This window comes from Ursus arctos, unplaced genomic scaffold (assembly GCF_023065955.2).
Source record: "Ursus arctos isolate Adak ecotype North America unplaced genomic scaffold, UrsArc2.0 scaffold_14, whole genome shotgun sequence".
Taxonomy (NCBI): Eukaryota; Metazoa; Chordata; class Mammalia; order Carnivora; family Ursidae; genus Ursus; species Ursus arctos.
Window position 1 is genome coordinate 20,005,309 of NW_026622808.1, and position 10,928 is coordinate 20,016,236.

At 53.4% G+C, this 10,928-nt stretch overlaps 1 protein-coding gene across 5 annotated transcripts; it reads right to left on the reverse strand.

Moving 5' to 3' along the window:
* Positions 1 to 5,703: 5,703 nt before the first annotated feature.
* ACP5 (acid phosphatase 5, tartrate resistant) lies at positions 5,704 to 9,354 on the reverse strand. 5 transcript variants are annotated; one of them, XM_026481489.4, is made up of 6 exons: positions 9,214 to 9,354; positions 8,004 to 8,092; positions 7,490 to 7,750; positions 7,157 to 7,284; positions 6,688 to 7,033; positions 5,704 to 6,302 (listed from the first exon to the last, which is right to left on the reverse strand). In XM_026481489.4, exons 3-6 carry the CDS (start codon positions 7,748 to 7,750, stop codon positions 6,030 to 6,032), a joined length of 1,008 nt encoding a protein of 335 aa, XP_026337274.1. In that variant the 5' UTR covers positions 8,004 to 8,092; positions 9,214 to 9,354; the 3' UTR covers positions 5,704 to 6,029. The 5 variants fall into 5 exon arrangements, with proteins under 5 accessions (XP_026337274.1, XP_044233898.1, XP_044233895.1 ...); XM_044377963.3 differs by having other exon boundaries at positions 9,210 to 9,349; XM_044377960.3 differs by lacking the exon at positions 9,214 to 9,354 and adding an exon at positions 8,997 to 9,107.
* Positions 9,355 to 10,928: the final 1,574 nt, after the last annotated feature.

Below are 10,928 nucleotides of genomic sequence, written 5' to 3' on the forward strand. Positions count from 1 at the left end.
TCTGACGAGCTCACGCGGGTGGCGCTAACTGCGGTTCGGGAGCGGTGGCGGCTGGGCCGTACCAGCTTTGGAAAGTCAGACTTGCCCTTGGCCTCAGTATCTTCACTTGCCTTTTCTCCCAGTTCAAGCCCCAGCCCCTCGCAGCCCACCTGGATCTCCCCAACTGCGGACACATTCAAGCATCTCAGTGCTAAGGAATTGCAAATACCAGTATGGCTGAATTGGTGCTGGGGGAGCTTGTCGGACTCTCTTCTCAAACTTTAATAAGAGCCTGCGGATCTTCTTAAAATTCAGGTCTGATTCATTACGTCAGGTGTGCGGTCTAAAAGTCTGCATTTCCAACTAGCTCCCCGATGACGTCCATGCTGCTGGTCCGCGGACCACACTGAGTGCTGAAGTTGCAACAGAAAACGTTGACTAGGCATACACGGACCAGATCACGTGGAGTCTTGTGGGCCAAGTTAGGGACAGTTTTGGAGCTGGGGGAGATAGGAATAAGGCTTTACGAATCCCGCAATTTAGGGAAGCGGCTGGACATAAAGGATCAATTACTGCACTCCTCAGTGCAGCAGAGGAGAACGTGTGGATCTCAGAGCAAAGGATGGTGGAGGGGGCTGCCAAACTAGTCTGGGAGGTTGGGGAAAGCTTCTCTGGGAGGCTGACGCTCAGGTTGAAATCGAAGGCTGAGCAGGAGTTACACAGAAATAGTCCCTGCAGAACTGATGGAGTGAAGGAGAGAAAGGGATCAAAGGTGACTCCCACTGTCTGGAACCCCTGGGTGCTGCCTCTCAGGGAGACGATTTGGAGGAGAAATCAAGGGTTGTGTTCTAGCCAAGATTTTTGAGACAAGCAAAGAGAGGTATGGGACAGGTCATCGAAGGTGGAGTCTGGAGCTCAGGTGAAAGTTCTGGATGTGATTTTGAGAGTCATTCACCTAGGGAGGTTATCTGAAGCCTTGGAGCCAGAGGAGGTCACTTGGTTTCAGGGTGAGGGGCAAAGTATAGCAGAAGAAGAGGGCTAAGAAGGAGACCAGGGCACCCCATCGTTAGATGTTAAGAGGAGGAGTCAGCAAGAGACTGGGCCGACTGGTGAGGTAGGGAGGAGAAAGAGGTGGGTGTCCTTTCCCAGAAGCCTCCAGAAGAAGATATTTCAAGACAGGAAAAGAGGTCAGCTATGCCACATGTGGTTGAAAGTTTGACTAAGATGAGGAAAGAGGATTGACTCTGTTGACTTTGCAAGTGTTTGGTCACGGGTGACCTTGGTAAGAGCTGTTTCATTAGGGTGTTCAGGAAAATAATTTGGATTGCGATTATTTTCAGTTAAGCTATCTTCAAGGTATCCCCTAGGGGGCAGTGTTACCCTTGGAACTGACTAGCGGACTCTTTCAGTGCTGATACAAACTTGTACACGCACAGGATGGGATCATACTATATGTTACCTTGCAACTTGGTATTTACACTGAATAGTCAAAACACATACAAGTAGCTTTTGTTTTTAGTAGCTACACAATTCATACTGCAACTCGGCCGTAGTATATATGGACAATCCCATATTTACTCATGATTGCTGGGTTTCTTGGTTACTTTTCTTTCTCATTCTATTTTCTTTCTATTTCTCTCTTTCTCACTTTCTCCTACCTTCCTTCATACCCAGCTTTGTTGAGATATAAGTGACAGACAATAAATGGCATGTAAAGTATGAAATTTCATGTTTTGACATATGTGTACACCCATGAAACCATCACCACAATTAAGATTGTGAAAGCATCCATCACTCCCAAAAAGTTTCTTTTTTTTTTTTTTAAGATCTTATTTATTTTGGGGTGCCTGGGTGGTTCAGTCGTTGGGTGTCTGCCTTTGGCTCAGGTCACGATCCCAGTGTTCTGGGATCAAGCCCTGGCATCGGGCTCCTTGCTCCGTGGGGAGCCTGCTTCTCCCTCTCCCACTCCCCCTGCTTGTGTTCCCTCTCTCGCTGCCTCTCTCTCTGTCAAATAAATAGATAAAATCTTTTTTAAAAATAAAGATTTTATTTATTTATTTGAGAGAGAGACAGATAGAGCATGAGCAGGGGGGAGGGGCAGAGAGAGAGAGAGCAAGAGGGAGAAGACTTCCCACTGAGCAGGCAGCCCAATGTGGGGCTCCATCCCAGGAGCCTGAGATCATGACCTGAAGCCTGAGATCATGACCTAAGCCGAAGGCAGACGCTTAACTGACTGAGCCACTCAGGAGTCCCAGCCCCCAGAAAAGTTTCTTCATGTTTCATTGTAGTCAGCCCCTGCCCCACCCCCCAGCCCCCAGCCCCTGGCACTAACCGATCTGTTTTCAGTTCCTATAGCTTCGTATTTTTCAGAGAGTCCGATGAACAGAATCATACATCATGTATAGTCTTGAGTTTAGCTTCTTTTGTTCAGCCTGCTCGGTTTGAGACTTGTCCATGTTGTGTCTATCAGTAGTTTACTTCATGTATCACGTATTCCCTTGTGTAGACGGACCAGTTTGTTTATCCTTCTTGCACCTGTTGATGGACATGTAGGTTGTTTCCAGTTTGGGGCAGTTACAAATAGAGCTACTCTGAACCGTCTCATTCAGATCTTTGTGTGGGTGTTCATTTTCACCTCCTATTGTATTTTATTTCTGTACTAAAATATGTGAGCCCTCTGGGTTTTAATTTTTGTCTGTGGTCTGAAGCAGGGCTCAGGTTCTGTCTTCTGGGAAAATTGACAAGGCAAATAACACCTTTCCGTGAAGTTACAGCGCCGCCTTCCACCTGTATCATGTTCTCATGTGCTCTTGAATTTGTTTCTGGATTGCCTCTGGATGTTTTCTCTGAGCTCGTGTCATGTTGTTTTGATGACAGTGCCTTTTGTAAGGCAGGTCTCTCACCTTCTTATATGTGATTCTTGGCCCGCGAGGTTGTTGCAGGTGTGGCCTGACCTCCCCGACAACCTACTGGCCGCAAGAGAGTGTTACTGCCTGTCCCAGCACCTGGTGTGAGAAGGTGGGAGGGATGATAATATCCATGATGGTTGGATCACTAGAGGTTGCTTGGGGAGAGTAGAGAGGAGATGACAGCCTGTGAGTGGCCTTGAGGAGCTCTGCCATCTTGTTCTTGGATGTTTAGAAGGCGTCTTTCTAACAGTGGCTGCGTGCTAGCTGGTGTCGTCCCCTGAACTGGATGGAAACCTTTCCAGGGAGAGTGTCCGCCCTGCCTTATTCTTTTTGGCTCTCCTTGCGTCTGCAGCTGCCTGGCACAAGGCTCGATGCTTGGCAGCAGTACTCCGTCGTTGTGGAGAAGAGGGCCTGGGTGACAATGCCGCTCCCTGCCCCTCATTCCCTGTGTCAGCTCGGGTGTGTCACTTCTCCTTTCCACGTGCTGGGCCCTGTGAACAGGGACATTGGGCTAATTCCACGCTCTGGGCCCTGTGAACAGGGACATTGGGCTGACTTCTGATTCAGATCCCTGCCTGCCCGGAGCCTCTGAGTCAGTGGGAAGAGGCCGGGTAGCTGTGAACTGCCTTAACTGTTGTGGTTAAGATTAAGGGTCTGCCACTTCCTGGACATGACCTTGGGTACATCACTTAGTCTGTCGAGCTTCTCGAATGTCCTCAGAGAAGCAAGGATGATTTTGACCCTTGCCTCAAGGGTCAGGAGTAGAAGTGATGGTGTTTTTTAGCATAGAGCTTGGCTGGTAGTAATGCCAGGCAGGTAAACAACAGCTGGAAGGAATTCAAGGCTGGCATTTGGTGAGAGAGCTTTGCTGGATGTTCACAGGAACCTGGGCGTCTGTAACAAGTGCAGCAATATCAGCTTCTGTGAAGTAGCAAATGGAAGGTGCCCCTTCCACCCTGTTCTTCTCCCTGGAAGTAACTCAGTTGCATTTTGTCCAAGTTGTTATTTATTTATTTATTTATTTATTTATTTATTTATTTATTTAGTTTGACAGAGACAGCCAGCGAGAGAGGGAACACAAGCAGGGGGAGTGGGAGAGGAAAAAGCAGGCTCTCAGCGGAGGAGCCTGATGTGGGGCTCGATCCCAGGACTCTGGGATCACGCCCTGAGTCTAAGGCAGACGCTTAATGACTGAGCCACCCAGGCGCCCCTCCAAGTTGTTATTTCATTTCACTCAGTGGGGCTGACAGTTGGAGCCACACAAGTAGGTTCCTGCCCTGTGGCAGCTGAAGTGACAGTTGAGGGCGGGCCAACAGAGCAGTTTCTGTGACCTGCCTCTCCCTGGAAGGCTCAGGCAGTGTGTGGGTGGGTGTTACTCAACTCGCCCGCTGAGGGGAACTGGGCTTCTCTGCAGCTTTCAACTCAGGATGAATACTCTGCTTTCAGCGTTTATTGTAAGAAATGGGCCCTGACATAATTCTGCTTCTGGAAGTGTTCCGATGTATCTACTTGCACAGATGTACAAAAGCACATGGCTCCAGCTGTTTGTTTTTTTTTTTTAACATTTTATTTATTTACTTGAGAGAGAGAGATTGAGAGAACAAGTGGGAGGAGGGGCAGAGGAAGAAGCAGACATGGGAACTCAAACCCACGACCCTGGGATCATGATCTGAGCTGAAGGCAGACGCTCAACCAACTGAGCCACCCAGGCTCTCTGAAGCTGTATTGGAAAGAGGGAAGGATTGGAAAAGATTTCAACAGGCCCCAGCCAGGATCCAGGGCCATAAAGAAGGGCAGTCCTACTTGTGGGAACGTATCCCATTTATCCTACAAATGTATCTGTACACGTAGGAAATGAATGCATAGAGGCGCTCCCTGCAGTGATGTTTGAGGATAGCAAAATTATTGGAAGCAATTCAGACAGCCCTGGGTAGATGGCTGGTTAGTTAGATAGACAGTGGGATCAGGCGGGGCCTCTGTAGCTGTAGAAAGGCCCAGAAGCTCCCCTGAGAGCTGATGGGCGGATCTCCAGGTATAACAGGCAGCAACAGCCAAGTGCAAAGTGAAGCTTTGGGGCTGTGGGAAATGCTTGTATCTTGATTGTGGTGGTGGGTTTGTGGCTGTGTGTGCCTGTGTCAAAACTCAATGAACGGCACCCTTTAAATGTGTCAATGACACGTCCATACAGTTGATTTGAAAACAACAAATAAGCAAGGTGCAGGTCCATGGGAGAGGGGAGAAAACAAGTGCATGTATGCTCTTATTTGAATAGAGAAACCTTGGAAGGAAACAAGGCATTTATAAAAAGTTCCTTCCTTCCAGGAGAGGGGGACAGAAGAACAGGGAGGGAAGGAGGTATTTCACTTTTCTATAAACCTTAGATTTTCGATCCATATGACTGCATTACCAATTCCATATACGGAGTTGAACAAAAAGGAATGTTCTGTTGTGGACAGTCGCGTTGTGGTTAGCAGAAAGAGGATGTGCTGGACTGTGTGGTGTGTATCCCGTTGTTTTGTGTAAGAAAAGGTGGGCGGTATTTTTATTACGATGGAGGGCCCTGCTGGATCGTGGCAGGAAGGAAAATGAGAAATTGTGGCAGGTGCCCCTGGGGAGCTGGGTGTGCAAGAGGAAGGTGTGCTTGGCGTGGTAACCCTTCTTTCTGTTTGGTCTTTCCTTAAAATCTCATCCATGCCTGAGGCCAGCTGAGAGATGGAGGCCCAGAGCGGGGAGTGGGAGAGCCCCGACCCCCTGGGACCCAGGTGATGGGACATGCCATCGAGGGGAGGAAAGAGATGCTTCGCTCACACGTTCAGCCTCTGCAACTATTCTTTTATTGACTATTCGGCAGTGACAGAAAGAGGCTTGATTAAGGAGAAGGCTTTCCTTCCCTTCCCCCAGTGCCCGGAACTCGGGTTGGACAAGCCTGGCTACGGGGCACAGCACTCCGGCTGGTACACGTGTCCATGTGTCTTTCACAAACATGGGCATCCTCGTCACAAGGGCCACCTGGGACCACAGCTCTTCATCTGTGGTTCTCCCTCTGCTCTGCTGCGGCCCGGCAGACCCGTGAGAAAGCCTGCCCATGGGCACGGGTCCCAGCAGGGCCCAGCCACCCCCTGGCAGGGCAGCCCCTCTGCCTCAGGCCTTAGAGTGGTGCACCCGTGGGCGCTCGGGCCTGGCTCGCCTTGGCAGTCTGGTCTTGAAGAGGGACTTGCCCGAGGCTTCAATGTAAGTAACGCTCATCTCTTTGGGGCTGATCTCCACGTAGGCAAAGCCACCCAGCGAGTCCTCGGCCCCGTAGTGGAAGCGCAAGTAGCCGTTGGGGACCTTGCGCTGATGCTTTTTCGAAGGGTCCATGAAGTTTCCGGCCCCACTCAGCACGTAGCCCACGCCATTCTCATCCTGAAGGTACTGTGCGTGGAGGGCGCCGGGTCAGTGGGGGGCTCCGCCCCTCCGTGAGGTTGGCCCCCGGCTTTGTGCCCACCTGTCTGGAGTCCAGGGTCAGGTCTATCCCTGACCCCAGTCACCTTGGGCAAGGACCAGAAGCCCTCTGGGCCTGAGTTTCCTTCCCTGTAGCAATGCACCGATCCTACTTCACAGCCCGAGAACTGAGTAAGCAGTTGGCCACTGGTGGCTAGTATGCTGACTTTTAGGAAACTGGGCTGTTTTCCTGGTTAGACGGCATACAGCTTGAGGGACATCTGGGAGACAACCCCACTCCCCCAAGCAGCAGAAGGATCCCAGTGTGCCGCTGGGCTGGGGACCCCCTTCCCTACCTCACCCGCACACCCCTCACCTGCAGGTTGTGGTCGTGGCCACACAGGTAGGCGGTGACCTTGTACGTGGCCAGCAGTGGCATCAGCTGCTTGACCAGGCAGCGGGTGGGCCCGTGCTCGGCGATGGACCACACGGGGTAGTGGCCGGCCACCAGCACATAGTCCTCCTTGGCTGCCGCCAGCTGCTTCTTGAGCCAGGCCAGCTGCGTGCGGGCCAGCGCCGGGTCACGGGGCCTCTCGGGCTGCTGGCTGAGGAAGTCATCGGAGTTGCCACACAGCGTCACCGTGTCCAGCATGAAGATGGCCACAGACACGTTGGACCGCGGGACTTTGAAGCGCAGACGGTAGTAAGGGCTGGGGAAGTTCCTGCGGGGAAGAGAGAGGCAGTGGGGGCACGTCTGGAGTTGATGAGCCCCAGGTTCGGCTCAGGCCAGGGGGCCTCTCTGTCCACGTGGGTGAGGCGTGGCAGAGGTGGTGGGGCAGGCTCACCAACGCTGAGAGATCCTGGAGTAGGCTATCTGTGCCGAGACGTTCCCCAAGTGGTCGTGGTTGCCAGCTAGCACGTACCAGGGCACGTTGCGGAGGGAGGAGGCAGAGAACACATCCTCGAAGGTCTCCTGCGGGACACAGAAGGGACACCCCCCCAAAAAATCCCAGGGTCAAGTAGCTACCCTGACGCTCCCACCAAGTCAGGCTGGGGCCAAGGGAGACACGGAGTGCTCTAGGTACCCACAACTGTCAGCTGCCCTCTGCCCTCTCCAGAGTCCAAAGGTCGAGGGGCTTTTCCACATGTGTCCCCCACCCCACTCCAGTGGCACACACCCGAAACCTCTTGTCGTTGGCATCCTGCACGCCAGTGAAGTAGAAATTGTCCCCCAGGGACAGGATGAAGTCTGCGCCGAGGATCTGCACGGTCCTGGCGATCTCCTTGGCATTGGCCATTTCCCGGGCGGTGTAGAATGGGGCATTGGGGACTCCTCCCCAGTCACCCACAGCCACGAAGCGCAGGACAGGGTTGGCTCCGTCGGCCAGGGGGAGCACCAGCAAAGCTTGCACGATGAGCAGCACAGTCTGTGTGTCCATCTGGGAGGGGAGAGACAAGCCCGGGGCTGAGGCATGGGCAGCGGGCCCCTGAGACCCCTGTTCTGAGAGAGGGGGAGACAGCTCCCTGCAGGGCTGGCCCAGGGGAAGCCCTGGGTGGGGCCCTGGTTCTCAGGACTTCAGGGCAAGAGCTGCTGCCGGCTGGGAGGGTCAGAGGGTAGGTGGGGTTCAGGGGCAGGGAAGGGTGGCTGTGCAGGCCCATTCTGGCCACCCTCATCCCACACCCCGCACTCACCCTTGGGGGAGGCACAAGCCAGTCAACCGGGGGCTCAGAGAGGCAGGTGAGCTCCTGGGCAGAACTGGCGGTCACCGAGCCTTTATTCCCTGGGGCGGAAATGGATCATTAGTGAGGATGATGCAGTTTCTCCGCAGACTGTTCCAGAAGCCCTCCCCTTGGGTCATGTGAGCTTTGGAGTTCCCCAGTGCTGGACACGAGATTTGGCTGGGGGGTCTGGCCCCCAAGTGAGTGCAGCCTCCGTGTGTGCCCACATGAGCTTGTTTGTGTCGTGGGTCTGAGGCACCCCGTTATCTGTGTGTGGTGTCCGAGGCTGTATCTGTGTGCCCCAGCCAGACACATCTTGTGTGTCCATGAGCTCCCGGGACGTGTTTGTCTGCCTGTGTCTGGGTGTGTCTGCACTGTTTCCTGTGTGTAGCCAAGCGTGCCAGCCTGGGTCACATGTCTGCTGTGTGCCTGGGAGTCCTTTGTCCCTGTAGCTGTGCACACGGAGCCTGGCAAGGCCCGCGTGGCATGTCGGTGACATTTGCCTGGGTTCTAAAGTGAGACTGTGTGGAATATTGATTTGTGTCCCTGCGTTGTGGCCTGAGTTGTGTTGTGGGTCTGTGTTGTGTCTCACGTGAGTTGTGGGTCTGTGTTGTGTCTCACGTGAGTTGTGTGTTTGACAACATCCGGGTTTGAGTCCCAGGGTCACCTCCCTCCCCCAAACACCAGGGTCTCCCTTTTCCAGGAAGTCCTGCCCACACCTTCCCCTCCTCACCACCCCCACTCCCACAGGAGGAACCCAGGCGGGGGCAGCTGGTGACATACCAGGTGACCACTGATTTTTGACCCTCACATCGTCAGCAGCTGCCTGCAGGCTTCCCAGTGCCCGCTGCCCCTGAGAGTAGGCAGGTGGGCGCTTGGGCAGTGGGGCCCCTCACCGGTGCCCTGTCTGACCTGCCCCTCACCTCCCTGCCTTCCTCCTCCCGTGACTCTCCCCTGCACACTCACGACGGGCCGATGGGGGGAGGGCCCTCTTTCAACGCGGAGGTCACCGGCTCAGCGAGGTGAGGTGACCTGCCCCGGGTCAACCAGCAGAGGCCGGCTGTTTGTGCCTCCCGCCCCCCGCAGCCCGGACAAACAGGAAGTGGGTCACCCGGGCAGGCAGAGCCCCCTCCCCCCCAGGGGCCGCGGCGGCGTTCACACCCGCCGGGCGGGTCTCACCTACCGTCGGCGGGGCCGGCGGCGTCGTGGGGGGCCCGGTGGCAGGAGTGCGGGGCGCTTGCGGTGGCGGGCGGCTCGGCTTGCAGGAGGCCACGGCCTTCCCGCCCGGTCCGCGGCCCGCGGCCGGACCAGGTGATCCCCGGCGGGGAGGGCGGGCGCCTCGGCCTCCGGGGCTCCGGGGCCGCCGCGCCCCTGAATCCGGCTGGGCCGCCACGCCTCCTCCGGACGCAGGCGGCACATCTGTAAAATGGGGTTCAGCACCCCAGGGGGACGGCCCAGGCCCGCCGATTGGGCTGCAGCTCAGGCCAGCGACGAGGCTCAGAGACCGGAGTTCCTCCCTCTGCCCCCACGCAGGCTGAGTCTCCCCCTTCCTTCACACCTGGGGCGCCCACAGCCCGCAATGGCTGGGTAGGGCCTCACCCTGGGCCGGGCCTCTAGTGAGGAAGTATGTCGTCTTCAACCTCAGCTTCCTGGTCTGTAAAATGGGTGTGAGGGCAGAGAAGTCAAATCTTCCCTACAAAGAATTCCAAGTAAGTGTAAGTGGAAATGCCCCTCCTGGAGCTGAAACTCAACCCTTCCCGCCTCCTTTTGAGTCTGGACTGGACTTGAAGGAGTTAGTGACTTTCATCCAAAGAATAAAGTATAGGAAAGCAAAAGACAGGAACCTTCCAGGGGAGACACCTGGCAGACATTGCCTTAACCAAATGGTCCAGGCTAACATCCCTGGGGATGTCTCACTGACATCATGTCATGAGAAGGGCACCTTGCCTCTGTGGGTTTCTTTCCAGGAACCCATAACCACAAGCTGAGGGTGAGAAAAATAACACTCAGGAAACACTCAAATTGAGTAATAATCTACACAATATCTGACCCATACTCTGCAAAAATGTCCCAGTCATGAAGAAGAAAAGTTTGAGGAGTTGCCACAGATTGCAGGAGACCCAGGAGACTTGAGGACAAAATGAAATGTGGGATCCTGGGCCAGAAAAGGGGCAATTGTGGAAAAACTGGTGACATCCAAATAAAGCCTGAATGATCGTGGCGGTCCCTGCAGCATCTTTTGCCACTTTTCTGGAAGTCTAAAATTATCCTAAAAAAAAAAAAAAAAGTTTACTTTGCAAAAGGGGAATGATCCAAGAAACCTAAAATTTTATTCAACACGTATTGAGCACCCACTGTATGCCCAGTACTGGCTGACCCAGCAGTGAACAAGACAGACAGGAAAAGCTGCTCTGTTGGGGCAGGGAAATTTATACTCTGGCTGTTAATTACTTTCCTTTCTTTGGGGATGGGGTGGGGCTTTCTCTCTCCATTTTATATTTTATGTACTGTTTGGATTTTGGCTTGGAAAGTCTTGTTAGTTATTTTGCCAGACTTCCTCTTAACATATCTATATGTTAAAATGTAAACCCAGGAAAAAAAGACCCCATTTCAGATTCAGGGCAACAGGTGTTTTCTGGGGAGACGGGAGCTGGGGACAAGGGGGGATGGGAAGAGGGCTTCTATTTTCTCCTTATCTGAAGAAATATCTGAAGCATTTAGTACTAAGTGTTAACATTTGCTTTTTTATGTGGAGGGTGCCAGGGTGTTTTAGGGATTATCTTCTCCACTTTCTGTGTTTTTTTAATTTTTATTTATATTTATTTATTTATTTTAAAGATATTATTTATTTATTTGACAGAGAGAGACAGCCAGCCAGCGAGAGAGGGAACACAAGCA